Genomic DNA, 24,284 nt, shown 5'->3' on the forward strand with positions numbered 1-24,284 from the left:
ATTTTAGTTTCTAGAGGAAATAATTTAAACTCGTTATTCCTTTATTAGTAGCATTTCTTTTTGGTATGAATAATATCCAAAGCTTCTAATTTTATTTATTCCAGAAATTTTCAAGAAGTGTTAACTAAAAATAATTTTCTTTACTATGTAATGGTAATTTGTAAAAAAATTATGGGGTTTGCAAGTAAGAGCTCTTTTGTTCCAGCATCTAAAAAGGCTTTTCCTTAAGACACTAGCAAATACCATCATCTAGATCCTATATATTTTTCTTGGAAAAATTATTCTTAGCCAAAAATTCTAGAAGCTTGTGACATATAGCAATTTCATAAAAATGGAAAATAATCCAAATAATAGCATGTAGTACTTATGCCTATCTTATCTATTTAGATTCTGCATGAGTTCTGGATTTGTCTCAGGAGCTAATGAAGGGCAAAATACTTTGGCAGGAATGTGTCTGTACAACAAGGGCTGCTTATTTTTGCTACAAAGAATTGAAGTACCATTTTTATTTCTTGCCTGCAGTATTTTCCACAGCACTGTTGGCTACTCCTGATTATCCTAGATTGTCTGACTGAAATGAGATATTTATTTGCTCGTTGGCTCAGAACCTTCAGCACTATTTTGCATCTCTAAAATTGGCATTAATATTGCCCATTGGCTTTGATAATTAAATTGTACACCTGTTCAAAAATAAGCACCAGATTGTTAATGGTTCTTGGCCATCACACTGCCGGTCGTTTTCCAACAATATTTCTCTTCAAATTATCAGAACATTTTTGTATTGCTCTAATTGTGACATTAACTATTCCAAGCCTTCCATGGCAATGCATGGGTAAAACCATAACACCAGTATTCTAAACCAATAACACTCCAGCTGAAGTGGGGAACCTGACGAAATGAGGGTAATTATTATTAAGGGTTTCTTTAATTAATCAGCTCATAATTTCTCTTAATAAGACATTTTGTTTTGGTTACTTCCACAAAGACATAACAACTCCACATATAACTAAATCACTGGAGGTTAAATAGTTTTAGCAAATTGAAAGCCACCATATAAAATGCTCTGAAAATATTTGCTTAGTATATTTAAAATTGCGTGAGTAACTATTAGGAGCATAACGGAGGCAAGAATAATGAGGAGTAAACCATTCCACCTAAAAATGTTTTTGGTTGATATATTTTTTTAAGTAATAGACACGATGATACACTATAACTGTTTATGTTAGAGTTTTATGAATAACCCTCTCTTGCAAATTTCTTCCCTAAATATGTTATTACAAGATTTATGAGCTTTGTGTTTCATGTAGAACCTTTCCACCAGGTCGAGGCTTCATTTCTCAAAGTGACTGTTGAAAAACAAAGTACAAAAGGTGCTAATACAGTGTATTATAGTCTGTTTCATACTTTTCTAGACACCAGGAAGTCAGAAAGAAGAATCATCAGACACTTCCTGAGTAGTAATACAAAAAAGAGTGTCTTTTGTTGTCATTCACTCTCTGCAAATCTGAATTCCTTCTACAGCTTCTCAAGGATTGTTCTATTATTAATTTTTTTTTAATGTCTTATGGTAGAATTAATCTTTGCTTACTTGTAAACACAATTCCAACTTTCCTTCACAGCTGGTTTTTGACCTGATTACTTGTGGTCTGTACAATCACTAGGACATGAAGTGTTTTGCTCTCCATAGCATCTCATCCTGCTCAGCTGGGTCTCAGCTGCTGGGCTTCCCAGACCTAGAGGCAGAGATAGAGCACCATGTAAATGTCTGTTCCAAAGTGCCATCTGTGTGGTGCTCTGAGGCTGGTGTACTGTGTCTGGCAGCACTTCTGCTTTTCCTGGGATGTGCCTTATTCTCACCTTGTGGAGCTGGAATCTCAGTAGCTGGCTCTGTGGAGAGATGAGCATTACATTCAGCAGGGTCATCTCCATGATATATTCTAACTGCTCAGAGTGCACATCTGCTGTATGGCCAAAGGCAAATTGATAAAACAGTCCATGCAAAGCATCATAACCTGCAACTCCTTCTCCATCTCCTGTCCCCTTTCAATAAGCACTGACTGACTCCTGCTGCTAGTAATACAGAGTACCAACGAGCTGTTCCAGGGGTGGTCTTACTGATTTCTTCATACATTACAGCCCCTGATTTTTTATCTTTTGATTCGGTTTCTCAAGGTTCTGTAAGCTTCAAATTAATAGAAATGAAGAAAAAAAAATACTGTTCAGACCATATGCATCATTAGACTGTATTCATGTCTGAAGTGAAGAGATTTACACCATAACCGGAAGATAACTTGGACATCTCTCTATAATGGTCTATAATGGAACATCAGTGTTCCAAAGTATGGTTGTATGCTGCTCTAATCCAAACCTTGCATTGTCCAAAATTTCTTCTTGGTTTGGCAATATACCTTTAAAAGCATTCTATGGTGCTCTCACAGTGTTTCTTATGTGCTGCTTTGTTAATTTTCCTTTTATCTTTGTTTTGACTTTCCCTAGAGTGTCCACTGACTCCAAGTTTCATGTCCCACTGTGTAATAGCATAACTATTTTTGTTTGTAAAACTAAATGGGTTCTGTTTTTTAGAACAAAACCAGTTTAATAGACTTGTGAATACAACTAGTATTTCAGAAAAACTTTCTTACATCTCCTCCAGTATTTTCTCTTCGGTAGTGTGGGATCCTATTTAATTTACAGGCAGATTGGTGTCATCTGTGACAGCAAAATAATGTCCACATCATCTTGAAGAAAAACTGAGAATAATCCTTCCTTCCTCCTATTAGAGGTGAAAGAAAAGAAACTATATACAGGAAAAATGAGTTTTCCTAAGCTTGTAATTGGTAAAGCAAAGCTCAAAGAAATACCACAATATTATTTCAATGTAATGAGGCCATAGAAAAAATTTTCTGAGACACATTATAAAATAGTTTAAACCTGCACTCTCTGTACTCTGTGTCGTGTTATTTTAATGGCCTTAGGTGCAGTTTTAGACATACCATATTTCTATCCAGAAAAAAGTTAAAATTTGAGGTTTGTTACTATACAGAATTTTATCAACTTATGTGATAGCTGTTGTCATTTGCAGCACAGCAACCATGAATGAGAGTAGTCCAGAGCTGTTGATGTATCTGCATTATAAGAACTGCCAGAAGCATCTGGAGAAAAATGATGGACGTGTCAGCACATTTCAACATGTGTCTGTTTAACAGAGGATAAAATGAATGAGAAGAAAATAGTCTTGTCTCCAAGAAAATGGAGAATCTTCTCAAAAACAAAGCAGCAGTATTAGGAATTGAGTTCCTAGCATCTTTATCCCCTAACCTCTGTTGTAAATTATTTGTAAATGCCTTTCAAGCCTCTGGCACCACTGATACTAATGAGTACAATTTCAAATGCATTTGTAGGACTAAAAAGAGATTGGAACCTTTCATGGATAAAAACACAGAGTCAGCATATATATACAGATGGTGGAAAGGATGTATAAAACTCTTAAAAACGGGATTAAGGCAAAAAAGTAAATATCTTTTATTAAACAAGAAGATTATTCAGTTATTTCCAAACAGTTTTTGGCAGAATTCATACACATACACTCACACACACACACACACATATATATATAATGCTGGTTATCTCTGCAGATTGTGAGGAATCTTCACACTAAAATTATGCTGAGTTGATCGACATAGACATCTGGTATAGCTATTGTGGTGTCTGAAGACAGCTGCATTTTCAAACACAAAATAAAATCATTTTGGAGGAAAACAAACGTGGCTGCATCTCCTTTTTAGACAAGATACTGATACTGCAGCTCCTTTTGTTTACACAATGTTTACACTAAGTAATATACTAAGTAATGAAAAATTGAAAAAATTAAGAGGTGTTTCACAAATTCTGTAAAATGCTCATACTGTTCTGGATATTACTAGAATTCAATTAAAGTTTTCAAAATTTAAAATATACATATACATATATACACATACATATATATAATTTATCTCAAATAAAACCCTTTCAGGTATTTCAGTCACACCTGCATTTGTAGCAAAAACCTGAAATAACAGGGGAGGTAATGTTTTTAAGTTCATTTACCCTTCAGGGAACTTGAAGCTTTTATTTGAATTCTTGAACAGGAGAGCTTTTTCAGTGTATTTGCTTTTGGTTCATTTTAAACTCAGTGTTATTTCTAATGTTTTAGCTGATGAGTATCCCACTTCTCCCTCCCTCCTTGCCACCCTAAGGACTCCTGAGCTTTGTCACAGGATCCTGACTGTGCTATCTTGTGCTTTTTCTTTCTGTGTGCAGTGGGGACAGAATTAGTACCAGTGCATTCAGCTCAAAAAGGAATTAAATCTGGGGAAGAGTCAGCAGGTTGCAGAGTTAATGAAGGTGGCAAACACCTGGTACTAAAAGCCCTCATCTTTTAATTGATTATGATTTATCTTTGGATAAATCAAGTAAAAAACAGTAAAATCTGTATCATTTGATAATTCTTATCTGATTTAGACTTCAAATTCTTTACTCACTTGTCCTTTGAAGTTCCTTTTGTTAAGCTATTCATCTACTCTATTTCCCATTTACTTAAAGGCATAAGAGTGTAAAAGAAGATTGAAACCAAATAAACAGCAGCAAAATATTTCCAAATTAATTAGAGTAGTACATTTAGAGGCACATTTTGATACAGTACAAAATACGGGTTTTTTTCTTTTTGATATTATATTTCAGAATATAGTATAATGTACTTTTTCATTTAGAATTTTCTCTAAAATAAAAATCTAATCTTTACCCTTCAAAATCAATTATTATCTTCTGAAATACACGAACCAACATTTCTATTGTCTTGATTCTTCCCACTGTAATTTTAACAGTGTAACACATAAGTGTGGGTTTTTGGAAAGTATGGGAAGTATGTGGTAGCTTCATGTCCTGTCCTGTGGCTTACTATGGAAGGATGGCAAGATTTTAGCTCCTGTATTCATGTTAGACTTTAAACCAGAAGAGGACTTGGTGGGTATTTAGAAACCTGAATCTCTCTGAAATTAATGAAAAATGCAGTTGTGCAATGAATACAATTTTACTTCTGTGTTTAGAAGGTTAGAAAGAAACTATGGACATCTGTAAACCAGCACCCATAAATATTGAAAAGTTCTGCTCCAGCACAGTAGCATGCATGTACAGCTTACACAGGAGGCATCAGTCTTGATGTTCAGAATATGGGATGGATCAGAATCTCATGGACTCTTCTATTTGCACAGTCTCCTATAGTTGCTCATGTACAAAAAAAATAAGCAAAATTTAAAAAGACATCTTTTATGGCTTTGCTTAAAAACAGCTTCTGTTTATAGTAATTTTTGTACCTGGATACGATGATGATGATGATGATGATATCAACTTCATCTTATAATATTTTATCTTTGACAAACTTCCATGGGAGAGCATTACCCTGTCTGGGGAGGCCTGAAGCTGTGTGTGTATGTGTTTCTGTGAGTGTATACAGCTGTTTAAAGCCCCTATAGGGACTTTGCAGACTCCATGAAAACAAAAATATTTGCTTACATTAAAATAATATGTGAGTTTAAACTTTTTGTCTCACAGTGCTTTAGAGTAGAGACTTTAATTCAGGTAAATTGATTGTTCTGCTGTCAGATACATGCCTTTTGCCTTCCCTGTTAAAACATGAAACATTCTGACAAAGCCTGCAGAAATCAAATTCCTCCATTGGAGACTCAAGAGTTTTGATTTTGGAGCAAGAGGCAAGAGGAGAGCCTACCCATAAATCTTACTTTCCATCATACAATTCCTCCCCAATTTGAATTTTTCACTTTTTCCCTGTCCTCAGTAGAGAATAAATTCTGAGGTTCTGTACCTCTTCTATCCACCCAAAATGGCTCTCTTTCTGCCAGTAACATGTTTTCCAAGAGTAAGGGAGGAGAGAAGGCAAACTCAGTGTTTCAGAATGATGTATCTGACTAAACTGATCAATATCTCCATCTTTACTGAATAAAATTAACTTTTTCTTTATATAGGATTGAAAGAAATAAAGTAAGTGGTTCTTCTGTACCAAGGGACTTCCTAACTTCCAGTCTGTGATCTTAGGAGTCAGAAATCCAGCGTAACTCAGTTCTTTCTTGAAAGTGTATGAGTTATCTCCGTGGAAGAACAGTTTGAAAAGAATATATAAAATTTTAATTTCTTAAAATGAAATTTGACATCTGGGGATAAGGTTCCAGGTTTCAGACTATATGAAAAATGAATTATTCAGATGCTTACAGGGGCAGTATTCTTATTGGATGTAGTTTAACCTTCTTTCACTGAGAACTTTCCTTCTCAAATAGCCATCAAATATTCAGCCAATATTCAGACACTAATTACTTTGAGTTTGCTTTCTTTTCCATTTTTTGTGTTTAATGCATAGAAGCTTTCAGTGAGGGTTAGATGATATTTAGACATTTATACACACAAAGGAATGAAAAAAGTTTAATTAAAATTATATAATCTATTCACTTATCAACAGCATTAAACAATAAACCTTTAGACTAAGTATTGTAGTAATAATTTCAATAATGTGTTTCTTCTAAAAATAAAAGTTTAAGCAGATTCAGGGAGTGACAAAAGGTGAAGGTTTCAATTACATACACATAGATACTTGGGACTTGGAACAGGCAAAGCTGAAAAATGCAAAATATGAATGGTGTGCATGCTACAGTATTATATCCTGCAGAAGCAGGAAATTATGGCTACAAATGAGTACATTGTACCATCAGCAACATTGCTAAACTTTTGTGCTTGTATCATATTCAAAGTGGAAGTTTTATTTGAAAGTTGGGTCTCAAAAATTTTTTCCCCTCAGCAAAAAAGTGTGAAGAATTGCATTTTATGCTGTTGCCTCTGAAGTGGAGATATTAAGTACCTTGAAAGGATATAAAGTTGGGGGGTTTTTTTGTTTAGCTGGTTTTTTTTAATGGAAATACTCGTTTTTCATAATGGAGTTGAGAATTCAAAGAGCTCTGAGCCAGTGGGTCTTGGGAAATGAGTCACTTCATGGGGATTGACTCATTCTAAACTTCTAGCACCATAGCAAACCTTCCTCTATCTACAGCTTAAATTATTCACATTTTTGCTGTACCAAAGTGGCAGCCAGGAATCACAAGGATACTACTTCAATGAACATGAGATATTACATTGTCCTGGGCAAAATGAATGCAGGAAAAGAATATTAAGTGATATGTAACAGTTTTGTAAAGACAAGATCTTGCCTACTTCTTCTACCAGTTTAGATTCCAGGCAAAAGACAAATTGCACAGCATCCTGATGCTGTTAGTTTCTGCAAAGTAAGTAAAATACTAATATTGTTAGTCCATATATTTAGAATCAGTGTTCCAGATAATTCAAACTCATAATTAAATATATTTTCTATGTCCTTCATTCTCAAATTGAATGTTTTTTAAACTGACAGCAGTGATGAGTTTATCTAATGACATATTTATTAAGACCTTGAATGACTTGTTTCCATTCACAAAATCTATGAGAAATTTTTTTTCAGATGCAGATGGAAAATCCCATTTTCTCAGGTCTTTAATTCACTTGAGAAATCAACTGAGGAAATTAAATGGTAACTTTTGATTATTTTTAAATTATTCTATATTTTTAATTTAATTAGAATGTTTCTTAGCTAAGTTGTTGTTCTTTCTGACTGCTTTCACCTATAGGTTTTTCAAACTGAGAAATACGTTTGTGAAAAATGTTTTAGTTTGAGATTTCTAAAATTTAGAAATGCAGGCTGATTTTGAGTGGGCATTTAATAAGATACTACTGTGTTGTTTGGATGCATACCTCTCTCCTTATCACTAATTTTTAGTTTCCTGATGATCAATTGAACTTACACAGAAGCAAATGTAAGGAGATGTGAAAGGTGAATATTTATGAACATTTAAGGGAACATAACAGAAGGAGAGTTGCCCTGTTGTCTGAGTTGCTTACTACAGTGTAATTTTATTTGTCCTCTTTCTTAAATTGGAAAGCCAAACAAGAGTCTTTGGTCAATGACCTGCTGAAACTGCAGCCTGCTTCTCTGCATTTAGCCCCCTCATAGGAAGTTTCCATCTAAAGAGTTAAAAGTAGCTAAACTCTTTGTGTAAGTGATTTAATGTCAGCACAAAAATAAATTTCAATACTAGAAAAAAGATTTAGTAATTCAATAATTCAAATTATTTTTAATTTTTTTCCATTTTCACTGACAATGTTCTAATGTCCACAGCATCAACTACGTTGCTTCTTACAGGCCTGGAAAAATTCAGTATATGAGGATATTTTTATGCTATGCTGATTACCTTCAATATCAGCAGCATTTTATATTATTATCTACTTATCTGAAAGGTTCTTTTTCTTATATTATATTCTTTTAAATTTTGTGTCTGATCTAAACATCGACCCTTGCGAGCATCAACATTTTGACATCATTCTATAAATTTTCCAAAGGGAAAAACTGGGCATATGATTTCATGGCCAAGATGCATCCTTTATATTTCAATCTATTATTTAGAAACAGTTTTTAAGGCAACAAAAAATTAGATTTCAATTTTTGCATATACAATCTTTTTTTCTTAATCTTCTTAATGATGACAATAACATTTTATTTCAATAGTATTGAATTCATATGTACAGTAGATATAACCAGTGAATTAGTCTGAAACATAATCTGGAGTATTGGATGATTTTCTTAAATATAGACTGTCACCATGAATGTTCTTGAAATGAATAACTGATCTTTCCTGAAATTGTTCTGTCACTAAATAGAAATATAATTTGTAGAATTATTATTGCAATTATTAACTTGCAATTAAACAGCAAAATGCTTTACTGGAGATAGTAAATATCATTATCTTGAAATGTGATTTTACAAAAGTTTTCTAAAGAACCATACAAGTTGCAAAACAATTATAAAAGAAACATACTTCTTTGTACACATCATTTAAAATTTCAGCTTTTCTGAATGCATGACTTTATGCTGAACAGTATAAATGTGTATCATGGCTGAGATTAGCTAATGGTCTTCAGCAAGAATTTTAAAACATTTTCATAAGTCAATTGTGCATTTTTGGTTCTTAAAGATTGCTCAAAAGATAATTTGTCATGACAGTTTCTGTGTCAGCAGCTCTTTTCTTTATTCCTGAGAGCTTTAATTAAATCTTTTAGCTGTGCTTATCACTTCTTAGCACATATTTCAGTTATATTTTATTCTGGGCACCAGAAGAGTCACTTTCTTCTAGTTTTCATATAGTAATGTGAAGAATTTTTATTATATAGCCTCTTTCAACAACATTTCCAAAAAGTTAAAGTTACATTATATACACTTTTTTTTTTAGGGTAGCATGTTTGTCATCCATCAGTTCCATACTTGAAAGCCTCCTTCTTTACTTATTTGCTGTCACTTACAAAAAATACTAGTGTATGTTATTCATTTTTCTTCAAAGAAGTTCCTGAGATGCTTTTAAGGAATGGATTTTGTCTGCTTGCTCACACTGGAAGTGTGTTTAAAGATGTGGAAGGAAATAAAAAACATGGATGGTTTTTGAAGCATCATTACACATCTGCAGTGACCACCATTAAAATTTTATGATAAGTCTCACACAACATAACCCACAATTTTTGAGAAAATTCCCCAGGGTGCAGCATCATTTCATCAGAGCAACAGATGGACTGAAGTTATTTTCAGCAAAATTTCTTTATTTGCAATCACTAGACAAAACATGAGCAAATCATGGAATCAGTATTTAGAATTTGAGGAAGTACAGATTGTCAATATTTAAGCAAAAACTATTTGCTTGACAAACACAGAACAGTTTTTGATTATATGGCATTTAATTTCAGAAACCAATTCACAAATATATATATTGCATTGCAGTTTTAAATAGACAAGTTTAAAGCCTTCAGAAGCACTAAAACTTCTGTGGTTTGATATCTAAATGAAAAATTAGTACTTTTACACAGGACTGATCTACCATGAAGCTTGAAAAATACATAACTTCAGAATAATTAAAAAAATAAGTTGTATATTCAAAATAAATAGATGCAACAGAAAAAAGAGAATGTGAAAAGTAATATAAAAGAGGAGCAATAATCAGAAAGTGATGTATGACCAAGTGCTGGGATTTATAAGCACTAATGCACTTTGCAGAAGGTCCTGAAAACCTATCATTTAAATGATTAATTATTTTCATAAGTGTTTCAAAGATTTACTTCCAAATTCCAGAGTCATGTCCTTTTTAAGAAGGCCAGATAAAGCTGGTTTCATTAGATATGAAAAATGAAATATCTTTGGATGGGATGATGGGAAAGTGTGGAGTGAGAGAAGCAATATTGTAAAATGGGTGCCAAATAGGCTAAGCTGTGTGAAACTGGAGCATACAGCAAAAATTACCAGAGTTGTGATGTTTCCAGATTTAAATATTTAAATAAGGCAGAGCTTTGTTGAAGTCCAATGCTAACTAATAAATTTTAATTCTCAAATGACAATTAGGGGTTATTTCAACATTTTAAAGCCATTTTTAATCTCAAAAAAAAAAAATAAAATACACTACAATTATCGGAATTACTTAAATTCATCAATATTAACAAGAAATTTAGCATTGATTGCTAAAGGGTGATAATAGACCAGAGTCTTCCAAAGGAGAAACTGTAATTTCACTTTATCCTGGAAATCATAATACTGGCAAAATTCCACTGGGTTTTACTGGACAGAGAGATATCACAATCTGGAATCAAAAAGACTGAACTTTATGTTTTCTTATGCTGCATTTTGAGGCACTGATAGCTCTTTAAAGTAAAGAAGAAGCCCATCCTTTTAAATCTGAATGCTTTTCCCTGATCAGTGAGGATATGTGTCTTTAATTTAGTTGGATGAAATAAAACAGCAGAACCAAAAAGCCCTCCAAGTTTTGGCAGACTTCATTTCACATTTACAATTCTTCTGATGCCACCTCAAGTATGGGTCTGAAAAAACCTGCTTGATTTCAGATGTGGTTCTGAATGCTCAGCAGTGCAACAGAATAACACCACACAAAGTTCCATCTCAACTGGTGTCCTTTTTCTGGGATGGAAAAAGGTAGTTCTCTACAAGACTTTAGCAACAAAGCAGGCATCCCAGGAGTACCATGCAAGATTCCAGGAAAACCAAAATCAAGGACTCCTCAGTCAGTGGTGAAATCTTTTAAGCCTTTTCTTCTACTAAATTGTTCTGTTGCTTTCTGCTGCCCTGTGAAACTTTTATAACAGCTTAATACAAGAGGTCTTAAGACTCTTGCTGTGTTAAAATTTCTTCAGTATTCATAGAGTTTGTGACCTGTTCCTATTCACTCCATTATATGCATCCTGAAGTTTGCTTAGTCACCTCTGCTGTTCAAGCCAGACCAGATATGTGTTAAATGTCTGTATGGTTCTGCAAACCTTTTCTTGTTTTGGCATGATTTCTTATCAGCTATAGTAAATACTGTATTCAGTATTCATCATGTAGTCATTTTATAGGATTAACGTAGTAGCGTAAATATTGTGTGCCCCACTTATTTTCTAGCAGTCCACTTTTCTTTTTTCATGCTTTACCACTCTATAACATTGTTGCAGCATCTAATCACTTTCCAAATTCTGCATAATGATAAATCCTTTTCTTTCAAAGAAGAGAGCAACATGTTCTCACTGGAAAAGTAATAGGATAACTAAAAAATGCTATTAGTTTGGTAACTGGAATATTTCAGAGGTTTCCAACTCCTGCTAATTAAGATTATTTATAATCTACTTATCTATAACTAATCAGAAGATCAGAAGTTAGTTATTTTCGTATGACTTTTTTCTTCTTTTTTAGAATCCTGACAGTCTGATGATTCCTTTCACTGAACAGCACTCACTGTCACTTCACTGATCTCAGACTATCATTTTTAGAAATCATGAATGATGATGTGCAAAGTTGTTTCTTGAGCCTATAATTCTAAATACTGCACTTTTAACTTTTATCTTTTTAGGCAGAGAAATGGTAATGTATTTTTCTATATCCATCTATGGTGTGCCTTATTTAAAAAAAAATCTATTTTGCTACCAAAATTAAGACTAGCAAGCAAGAATGATCTGTCAGCATGGGTCTGTCAGCTTTTGTGGGGCTTATAGGCTTGTGCTTCTTTACTATTGTCTGTAAAATATTTGGCTTATTTTTTGATTTGTGTCATCGTACTTCAGCTGTGTTCCAAAATTTAGAAAATTAATAAAGTAGGTCCAGTGTTCTAATGTTCTAATGTTCTTACAATTTTAGATTCATAGCTGAAGTCTGTTTTTCCCCCAGACATAAGGCTTTTTAAGTAAAACAGCATCTCACACTTGGAGCATGCAAATGTATTCCTCTTAGGAGCACTTCAAGTACCTCATTCTGCACATGACACTGCCACTAAAGAGCTTCTTTCCCTTCCCAGTTGCACTTGTCGTGAAAAATTTCCAGATGATAGTTGTGCCAAACTGAAAGACTGCAAAGTTTAAGTTGAGCTAAGATTATTCATATTCTTTGCATGTTATTTCTAAATTTCTAGATCATAAGAAAGGGAGGCTTAAGAAAACTTAGAAATTCTTACTAATGCTAAAAGAGTTGCTCCACAGAAATTATTTGCATATGCTCAGCATTTGTATTACTTTTGTGAATATATCTCTATAAATGCTAGAGATACATCCACGTAGAGTTGTCAGTGGTGTTTCACAATTTTCAGGGGAAATATATATTTCTCCCATCAAGTTTAGGAATAATTAAATGCTGTGTTCATGCCTCTTCTTGTTCAGAGGTAAATTAACTGAGACACATACATGTGTTTGTAACAAACATGTTTCTATTTTCATGCATTATTGTATTATGCTCGATTTTCTATCTAATGTAACTTGAAAGAGATGAGCTGCTTTACTTTACCAAAATGGCAAGTCTACTCATTATTGCACTCTCACAGTGAATAATTTAAATACTCTTTGTGCATCAGTTTATGCAGTTAATGTAGTTATAGCGGCACAAAACTGATCAAATCCAGCACATAGAACATATGAGCAGAATTCAGAACCACAGAACTAGCTTGCTTGGTTTAACATTTTGTAGTCTTTAAACTTAGCATAACTCATGCATGTGCCTCTGAATTCTTCATATTCTATGGATCTTCTGAGCTTTCTAAAAAATTCTGTAAAAATTCATAAAATCTAAGAAAATCTACCATGCAGACAATATTCTCAAGCTGTTTTTGATATTTCTGATCCCAGTAGAGTGATGCTCACTCTAGGTTCCCTGCTGTGATTCATGATTTGCAAGAAGTAAAGGAATACATTGAAACAGATATGCCTGGTTTAAAAACATAGCAGAAAGCTGGATTCTGTTTCTGGTCAGAGAAGAGCTTCAAAGCCTGTTAGTCCAATGTCTGTTGATTTTAATTGCATAGAGAGAACTATAATCTTTTTTATTTATTACATATATTTTTGAAAAGTAGCAATTTACAGGCATTTAAAGAATAGTTTGAAAAATTTCATCTTCGGAAGTAGCAAAAAATTTAGATATCTGAAAAAATAAGGAATTAAAAAGTAACAGATAGAGAGTTTTAACAGTAACAAAATTAATCTATAAAAAAAAGGAAAAATGCAAGATTTCTGTATTGTTGCTGAAAGAATGTTCAAGATGTAAGACCTTTTCTATCATTAGAAGTTATAAGTAAAATTTCAGAGGATGTGAAATTAAACTCAATTACATACAATTGGAGCTACTAATACTCCATCTTAATGTATATATGTTTGGTGGGGGGGATTAACTTTTAAGCATAGATGTGCAGCAAACCAAGAGTTGTATGTGCTCCAGCTGCTGAAAGGGTCACGTGAAGGCATTGGGTGCTTTGCAATGAAAGAGTCTTGGACTGTTCCACTGGAACTCAGAGAGCTGAGAGGGGTGTGAATGAGATTTATGGAATCATGCAGGAGGAGGGGAGCTGAGCACGGCACTGCTTTGGCCAAACATGAGAAATTGGGGTCACTGAAGCTTGGGTGAGAGCAAGGATTACAGAAGCAGCAAACAGAGGCAGAAGCTTGCACAGCCTTTTGCATGGAAAGGGACAGAAGGTGGAGATGGGAAGCCACAGGACAATCAGTCTCTCCTTGACCCCAAAAAGGTAACAACTAAACCTGGAAATCATTTCCAGGCATACTGAGGACAATGAGTGCAATTTCTGGATCCAGAATTGGTTATCTGAATTGCTGGGCAGCAGGACAGTAAGATAATCCTGAAAGTACTGAGCAGGAACGTATCCTGAGACATTCCTGATGCAATGGTTCTGGATGTTAGAGGAGTACCAGCCAAATAGACAATAGAAAAGCAGTCATTTCATTATGAACTTTGTCCTGGCATTGTTGTGATCCAGAGACACTAAAATTAGACTTTTCAAAGGAGTGTGTAGGTAATAGGTCAACTTATCCTGAAATGCACTGTGAATTAGACTCATCAATAATGTAATTGAGATATGCAAATTTTCAGGCATCATTTCTTACCAAATAAACCCCCAAATCCCCCAAATATAGAAAAGTACTATTGTTAATCTTTACCAGCTCTATGAATAGTATTTGGCAAATACCAATTTATTTTCCTTACGCATTGGTAAACAGAAAAAACAATGTTATAAAAAATGGACAAGGGGAAAAAAAAGTGTGCTTTATATCTTATCTATTTGTGTTTTACCTCGTCTTTGACTGCTTTGTTCTTTCACTGCTTTTGTCTTTGTCAGCTCTACTGCCATTTTAGCTTTCCCCCTGTTGTTTGCATACATAAGATAATTTTACTGGTCCTGAGAGCCCTTGTACCTTTTTTATCAGGAATGGTAGGTCCTAAGATAATGAAACCTTCATGTCACCAGATTACCATCACCATTTGTTGCTTTTCAATTTAGCTCCCACATGATTTCAGCAGTCAAAACCTTACTAACCACAGAGCTGGGGATTATTGCTTTGTGATATTTGAAAGCTGAGATTCCAACTCCCAGTTATATGACTTTCTTGTTGCATGCTATCTTTAACAGCTGGTGAGACAGTAGCTGCTATCATGTCAGAATTTGAAGCTGGGAGGAGTGGAAGGGAGCAGAATGACTAATTGTAGTGCACACTTCAGGTTCTATCTCTAGTGCTGCAAGTTTCAAAAGAAATGCTTTCACTGTTGCAGAGCTCGTAATCACAGCACAGCAGCTGTGCTCTGTGTTTGTTCCTACTCCAGCAGGTTCAGGAGATACCAGACTTTAATTCTGTCAAAGATGAGCAGTGTTTTGGGCAAAGATCCAAGGCAGAACATGGTCTATGGCATAACTCTCTTGTGCTTCCCAGACTCTCATATAATCTTCATTCTATGACTAGAACTAGGAGGCATAATATTGAATGATACCACAATATACTAAGCAATTTTTTCAGGAATTAAATTACTTATGTTCTTGAGTGTACATGCATTTTTTTTCCTTATATCGGGGAGAACTTGATTTTCAATCTAAGTTTTAGCACACTGTAGTGTTTTCATTGTGAAAAGTACAAAGAACTTCCCCAATATAATCCTGAAAATACTTAATTTAGTTTCATGACATATTTGGATGGAAAATAGAAAATGAATAAGGGACATGGGAAGAAAAGTTAATGTCTGCTTCAGAGTTGTATATCTTTTATACCTGAAAGAAGTAAGAAGAAAGCAATGAAGATGCATGCTGAGCAACTGATAAAAGTGAAGAATTCTGAAAGGGTAAAAGGAAATAAACTGAACCTGGCAACCATGTAATTGCTGGGTAGGGAAATGATCATGATTTTTATTGGTCAGGAGATTATGTAGGTGAAGATATTATTGTGGCAAGTGAATCTTAAAGTATTAAAAAGTGAATGAGAAGAGGGCTTGTGCCAAGTGCACTTCCTTAAACTTTTTTCAGTTCTTAAAAAGATTGGTCACAGAAAATTATATGCAAATCACACTTCTTAAAACAGAAAGAAATGTATATATTATTTATATCTTCTTTGTAGGACCAGGAGAGCTATTCCTGTGTTCAAAATAATTAAAAAAAAATATTAAAAGCATTTAAAAGGAATGTTAAAGCATATTATACAAGTGAGACTTCTTCTATCTACTTAGAAGTGCTAAAAAAGCCACCTATACTACCTTCATCCTTCAATATTCCTGATATCTCTTTTTCCATTTTTACATTCAAATGTACTTAAATTTTAAGTGCTTGCAAGAGGAATGTAAAGCTTTGAATAATGAGAAAAATGGCAAAATCAGTTTGTATTTAGCCTAAATGCATGCTTAGCAAGAGCAAAAAAGCTGAAATATGCTTTCTTTTCAAACATAAGGAAATTTTCTGATAGCTTATTTGAATATGCAAGGAATTAAATATTTATTGGCAAAATTACATGAATGATAAATGGAGATGGACATAGGAGAAAAGAAGCATTTTCAGTCAAATTTTGAAAAATGTACTTTTTTCTGAATACTTTCACTTTAAGATCAGATGCTATCAATATTACAGTTAATTCCAGGGTGTTCAGAGTATTCTAGAAACCAAAGGTAGAAAAGCCATTAGTCCCCTATTATTATCACTCCTCTAAAGGTAGAATTTTTACTTCTTGTGTTCATTTTGTTGGGGAGAATGGATTGATTTTTTTTTTCTTTTATCATGAAAAAAAAAGTGGTCTTATTTGGTGATCCCATATCCTGTCACGGTCATATTCTAAAATATTATCATTGAAGAAAGATGTTATTATGCAAAGCTATTATGAGCAAAAATATGTGAATATATGAGAATTATCAATGTAAGAAAAGAAGAACTTTTATTTTAAAGGTAATTTTAATTCTTATTATATGTCAGAATTATATGTCAGAACAGTGAAATAATTATGTTATAAATGGAAATGATACTTCTTTTGGAAAACCACAGTTAACAAGACCTGAGTTTATGAAAGACTATTCAAGAAGTCCTTTCCTATTAAGTCACCACTGAGTTGTATTTATCCTTTGAAGTTCAGAAAGTTCATACAGTGGGTAACTTATTCAGAATTTCAGCACAGCTACTGTGATACAGAAGCAAAGGGTTTGGTTTAGCAGCAAAAGTTTGATCAAAGTATTCATTTTTGCATATTTTATTTTTTACTTCAGGGAAAATATTGCATGAATTTCAGCAGTGCCTATTGAAATACACTGTACCCAGAAATGTACTTGGGAAATTTATTCAGACATAAATTTTGAAGTTAAAAGGGGTTATAATTATATAGGAAAACACAAACATTTTCTTGTAGGAAAAATAAAAGCATAATTTTTCATTAGTTAAATAAATTTTTTAAAAATAATGAAAAATACAGGAAAACATGATTTGTGCTCTTGTGGATGTCAAAGGAAATACAACATTTAGCATTTAAAGAAAAAGTCATGCTCTTGGAGAGCACATACAGTATTTTTAGAGATTGGAATGGCATAGTGGGTGAGTTTACAGAGGGCTTGAGTAATTTCTGCAGTGTAAAAATATGAAACCTAATTCAATATCCATATGTTCACTCATGATCTTTCAGTCCCCTAATGCTAAATGACAAATATATTTTAATTAAAGCAGAAGCTGATATAAATCCATGCTCTATAATTTGGGCATTAGCTGTAATTCCACTCAGAATATTAATTATTTTATCCATAAATAAATATCTAAAATTGTAGTCTAGTTTATACCAGTAGATGCTTGCTCAAGCTTATAGTGATTTCCTTTCTTAGCATAGCACCACTGTTGAGACAGTAAATGACAAATTGAAGTGGTTCTGAACTGAAAGTTATTATTGATTATTACTAAGTGAACTCTCATCTTTTATATTTAAAAATTACATGCTCAGGGTATTAGTTATTTGGTCTAAATTATTCGATCAAAACTTTTCTGATGAAAGAATTTGAGATTTTAGTGCTAAGGGCTCATTTTCATTCTTATTTCATTTTCTATATCAAACTCATGTCATAGTATATGCTTTTAGAAAGGCACATGACATAGTTAAGAGTACCCCTTTAAGAAGAAGACTCTTGTTTAGTTTCCATAGGTGTCCTGAATTCAAATAGGAACCTTGGTAGGATTGAGCTAGTGTGGCAAAATTCAGCTTGTCTAAGAGGTATATGGAATCTGTAAATACAGAAAGAGAGATAAAGTGTTTTACAAATAACTTTCATCTTGTTTTTGGAAATATGGAAATTCCTTAAACTTTATTTTTTCAAGAATAAATGTAATTAAATGAGAAAAATATTTCATACATCTTCATTTCCCCTCTTCTCCACATGTACATGTGGATATTTATCAGAGTACCACCTTATATTTCTTGCTGTATTTTTTTAACACTGTTGCACTAGTCCCTTACAATTTTGCCTCTAATCTATACTCCTGAGAAATACACACATCTGTCCTTGGGAAGTCATCATTGATTCTAACAAACAACAACCTTGTAAGGTCTCTCTGTAGAATCATTACAGCAAATTATGTAAGGATTAAATAAGATTACAATAATAATTAAAGTATCATGTGTAGCTACCTTAAAATAGTTCTATCTAGCTCTTCCATCTAATTAAGGTATGGAAAGAATCCTACCTTCTATTAATACTTACTGTGCACTTACACTAAAAAAGTTATTAATTCAAACAGTAGTGAAATTTTAAAAAATATTCTGTGGAGAAATGCATGCACAAACTATATTAATGGAGCTCTAAATTGGTGATGCTAAACAACAAAAGCAAGGAAATGCACAGTGAAGCAGGAAATGTACCATATGTTATTGTATACCTGGGCACAATGGGACACTATCTTAATGGCTTTCTTAATGTTTCTGTTGTACCAGATATTGGTGGACATATGGTATGCTGCCTTTTTATATGCTTGTGTCTTTTCATGATTTTGTTAGCTGACTTTGATAGCATTTGCTATTTGTCTGCTTTTAGGAAAAGGGCTTTAAAATATTTTCCCCATTTATCTGGAGTTTGAAACCCATGTACTTTATTTTGCTTATTAATTTATATCCAATTTTTTAAAATTTCTTCAAATGTCTTTCAATTTTTCTTTCTTATTACTTTTATTTTTAAGCTTCCCATAGTCTTAGTCCCTGTCTGGCAGTAATTTAAAATACAGTTGGGTATTTCACATGCAGATGGGTTTAGACTCCCTGTCAGTGCTGGCCAAACAGATGGCTAAAGCAACAGCAACAGCTGCAGAGCTCACCAGGCTTTGCACAACCAGGATGGTTCAACCATAGAATCATAGAATTATAGAACCCTTTGTGTTGGAAAAGACCTTCAAGATCATTAAGTTCACCAGTTAACCCAGCAGCACTAAGCCATGTCCCTGAGCATCATATCTACACATCTTTTGAATACCTCTAGGGATGATGACAAAACTAATACCCTGGGCACATGGTTTCAGTGCTTGGAAACCCTTTTAGTGTAGAATTTTTTCCTAATATTCAATCTAAACCTCTGCTGGCACAACTTGAGGCCATTTTCTCTAGTCCTTTTTCTTGTTACTTGAGCCCTTCTGCAACTGGCTTCTTCTCTGACTGCCCCAAGGAAGCTCAGCCATCTCCAGCTGGCAGTAAAGTTTCCCATTTCACTTGGCTCCTAGTGCCCCTCCTGAGGAAAAAAATACAACTTCTTGCAGCATCATTTCCTGGATACCTCATGTTTTCAAAGACGGCTGATGCAGAATACCAAAGGGAAATGTTCCCTTAATTTTCTTGTGGCCCAATCTTTATAAATGTTCACATTTATATAGCTTATTCATTTCTTCCATGTCATACACACATTGAAGTGACAGAAGTCCAGAAGTAATCAGAAGAAATATATCATGTAGCAGAGAAGAGCAACTGGGCCAAATCCTTTTGACATACATGTGACTTTCTCCATTTTTGCCAATATCCTGAAAAAAAATTCCTTTCATTAAAGCACTGATCTCAGGGCTTCTTACTGGAGGTGTTTGAAGACTGTTTAAACCAGTGTGGAAATTAAAGGACATTGTACATTGGCTGGTCAATAGACACTCTTAAGTCTTATAAGACATTACAGATCAGGGCTAGTCTTATAAGTAAGATTTAGTCATTTCTGGCACATGTGAGTACTTTTGTCCAAACATTCAAAGCTTACAATTCTAGTATTCATACAGCAGTTTTGGTAGCAGCTCATTGTATGTAGCTGCATTAGTTTAAATATGAAACAGAAGGCATAATGAAAGTCTCCTAACTTTTTATAGATGTTAATAACCTTACATGATGTCTAGCAATGCCAGACTAATTGTTTCTGAAATTATTAATAACAAATATTTAATAACAAATAAATAACTTGATTTGTCCTGAAGATTTATAATGTGTATTTCCAGGAAATCAAGAAATAGTTTAAATCTGTAGTCATCAGATACACCTAGTATTTTTTCATATATTTTAGTTTATTTTCTTTAAATTTAATTTAAAACTTTTTTCAGTTGCTAGTTTTAAGAATTCCACTTTTAGTTATATTAGTATATATTTGATGAGCAAATGAATGGAAAAGGATAGAACTATGAGTGAGTAATTTTGCACCAGTATTTTAATAAGGAGTTCCTCATAGGACTGACTTAGAATTTTTTATAAGGCAAAGTCATTATTGGAAATCATTCAATGAAAGTAATTAAAAAGGAAACAGCCATCTCTTTCAAAAGGATTCCAGTAAATTCAGTAACAGCAACCAAATTGCTGCACAGCCTAGTCTTGTGTATCCAACAGAGTGAAGAACTTGCCAGCTTATTGATTCTTACTGATGTAGGGCTTGGAAATCAGGCTGTATCTGGAATAATTAGTGGGGATGTTAATCAGTAGACAGGAACATCATGGGGTCCCTGATGCTATAAACAATTACACTGCTATGCCAGTTCAAAGGCTTTTACACCTTGGCAGCATAAATGCTTTTGACATGTGACGCTGTTTTTTCTAAGAACATTGTTGTTTTATAAATAGTAGGCAGATTAGATTAGTTGTGTGTGCACAGTGGCATGACTGACCTGCCCACACTGCCAGGGAATGGATTTTACAAATGGATTACAATTGCAAAGAAGTAACTCTTTGTTAGTTGGGTACCATTACAGTGGTAAAAAGTCTCCACATTTTGGTAAAAGGTCTCAGGTTCCTTGACATTTTATTCAGACTTTGTTCACTATACTATTGGGGTCCCAGAATCAAGAGTAAACCTATGCAGTTTTTAATTCCCTTTTCTGAAAACCTGTTCAAAGTTTTCAAGAGGACAAGAAACACAGTAAATGCACCATGGCTCTTGACAGGATTTGAATGAAAGTGCAAAGATGACATGGAGGGAATTGGTCATGTATGCCTCTAAGCTTAAAGCACAACAAATTAATCATGGATGAGATAAAAACTAGTAACACACAGAAACAGTTTAGATCTGACATCATTTCCTCACTCTTGCATGTCATCTTGAGTCAGTTTGTAGTGTAGCTACTTTGGGCATAACTGAGTCCAAAATTTTGATAAATCTCTATTATTCTGTGAAAGGCTACTGTCTGTTCACTCTGCTCTAAATTCCCCAGAGTGTTAACAGCCAGTTTCTGGCATCCAGTTTTAGTGGATGCTCTTGGTCTGCTGCACATCATTATTAGGAGTGCAATTTACAAATTCAAAAATTATAAAAACTAATATAGTTTTAGCATTGCTATGGCTCAATGAGAAATTTAATACTGCTTATAGTATCTCTTTATTGTTATTAATTTAATATGAAGACATTATGCTAAGCTAGTGCTAGAATTCTGTCAAATGAGGAGTTTGAGACCTCTTTCATCTTTTACACTATTGCCCACTTTCCCTTCTTGCCATAAAAAGGCTTGTGAGTTGAAAGTAAGTACTTTAAATGTAACTTGAATAAGAATAGGTCTGAAGTTCAGAACTGCCAATCAATAAATATTAGCTCCTAGTCATCAAAAGTGTAGCTTGCTTCTCACTGTGAGAGACAATTCCAAGTAATTGCTCTGAAACCCTATACTTTCTCATTTCTTATTAAGGAATCAGCTGAAAAATATCCAACGTTTACAATATGGAAAGATTTTCTCCTCCAAATCCTAACGTCTCCTAATGAAATCTTTTTCTTAGAATAAATTTGAGCTGCAGCTGTTTAAACTTAACCTGACTTGACTGTTTCGTTTTGTGGTCACACCTTTTTAAAAATTCCTTTTCAGAGTAAAAAGGAGGAAGAAAGAGAACACAGGGTTTGGAATCAGACAAAGTTCCTTGCCTGCTGTTGGAGATTCTACCACGACAGTGAGTGAAGATGTGGGAGATCACCAAAAAGCCCTGCAGCAACAAGAGAGAGAGGCAAACATTGTTCATAAAGACATACAAGAAAGTTTCACTGGAGAAGTGCATGTCAGATGAATATAGGAATACTGTATGCATTGTTTCTATGTATTCCTGATTTTTTATAAGAAGCAAAGGAAATATGTTAGACTCTTCTAAAGCAAAAGGTGGACTTTAGTTAAATTGTCCCATATTTTGCCATTGGGAAAAAAAGACTTTAGAATGTGCATGGTATGTGACAGAGTTTCATATTCTGTCCTGGGAAGACATGAAGTCTGGAATGGAGGTCAGTGGTATGTTTCTTGTTTGTTTGTGTATTTTACTTTCATGCAGCAGTGGAAAAAATATCTGTATCACAAGACCACCAATATTACCAGGATGATATGTGTATTACACTTTTTTTTCATTAAAAAAAAAAGAAGAAGAAGAAGATAAAAATATTTTATTTTGAATACCCAAATATTAACACATAAAAATTTGATTAAATAATATCCATTCCTTATGTTTCTTCTACTCACATATAATAAAATTAATGCATCTCAAATTTGCCTTGCTGTCTACATATCACATTTTTATTTAAAATTTACTTTATTAATTATCCATGTAAAAAATTGCAAATGTGACATAGGAAATAACATAAATATGTTAAGATAAACTGGAAAAGCAGATTTTGAAAATCTTAGAAAATTCACAATTTATAAAAACATCAGCAATTTTCAGCCATCAAGTGAGACATAAATTATAATTTTTTTTGCCATGTGCAATTGATAATGAATATGTGCAGATTCTGTTTCACAGGGACTGCTCTAAATGCTCAGCAGTATGTTTGTTTAATACTTATATCCCCATAAACCAAAAACTTATCTGTGGGCTCTAGTTGTATTTAAAGCTATGTCCTTTCTAAGCGGGAATTGTGAGATTTCTTGATTTCTTTTGTAACCTAGCACCATACAAAAAGTGAAAAGTATTAAAGATTATTGATTACACAGGAAGCACATTTTTCCCAGTAATTCTCTGAGCTGCAGATGCTTGGAAGCTGGGAACAAAATGTTCTTATGATCCTTTCTGAGCTTTAGGCTGCTGGAGATGGGATGCTAGAGCAGAAGTACCTGTGTTTTGACTACCTTTAAACATTCTTAACCCTCTTTCATGTTTGTAATGCTGAACTAATTCCAGCCATTACCCCTCAAGACACACTAAGGGATATGCAGTGACAGAATTCTGTCTTTGTTGGCAATACCTGATTCACAAGTTTATGAACCAGGTAAAAAAAGACAATTTATTTTGAAATGGAGTTTAAACATGTAAAACTTACAAGAACTGACAATAAAATAAGATTCACAATTCCTTTTTTCATAATTCAAACTTCTTCTGTTTATTAGCTCACTGGTTCAAGGATTTATATCAGGCAAAAGATCTCTGGTCTTGTTCCATGCATTGTGAAATAACACACTGACTGTCTCTAAAACTCCATCTACTTTTCTTATGCCAGCATCTTCACGCCACCACAGAGTGTGAAATGGCTGCATTGAAAATGTTGATGTGCACAATGGAAATAGAAAGTGCATAATTATTGATTTTCAAACAGCCAAAGGTACTTCCATGTACACTGAAGCACTTGAAAATATGGCAACACACCAGCCTACTGATAAAAGCTTGTACCATTTAGATAAGCTTTAGAGATAAAACCTTTCTCTTTTTTTCCCTCTGACAAGCCATTTTAGCAATAAAGTATGGTTTCAGCACTGGCCAAAATACCTATAAGATATCAGAGTATCTTTTCAGCCCACAGTAATAAATGTGGCTAAAAATCAAGCCAAATGATATTATGAATTACTGGGGAAGTTGGGTTTCTGTCTTTCCAGTCTCTATTTCTAAATCTGTAGGAAAAACAAATAACGTTTAATTGGTGCTGAAGAACAATTCTGTGC

General features: G+C 33.7%; 1 protein-coding gene across 7 annotated transcripts in view; it reads left to right on the plus strand.

The window, feature by feature from the left end:
- CCDC102B (coiled-coil domain containing 102B) overlaps window positions 1–22,901 on the plus strand; it is a 134,570-nt gene extending 111,669 nt beyond the window's left edge. For all 7 annotated transcript variants that reach the window (XM_056485492.1, XM_056485493.1, XM_056485497.1 and 4 more), the window contains one exon: window positions 22,236–22,901. In XM_056485492.1, coding sequence (XP_056341467.1) covers window positions 22,236–22,325 — 90 coding nt within the window. In that variant the 3' untranslated portion in view covers window positions 22,326–22,901. The remainder of the gene's footprint in view (window positions 1–22,235) is intronic.
- Window positions 22,902–24,284: the final 1,383 nt, after the last annotated feature.

The sequence above is a fragment of the Oenanthe melanoleuca genome, chromosome 2 (assembly GCF_029582105.1).
Source record: "Oenanthe melanoleuca isolate GR-GAL-2019-014 chromosome 2, OMel1.0, whole genome shotgun sequence".
Taxonomy (NCBI): domain Eukaryota; kingdom Metazoa; phylum Chordata; class Aves; order Passeriformes; family Muscicapidae; genus Oenanthe; species Oenanthe melanoleuca.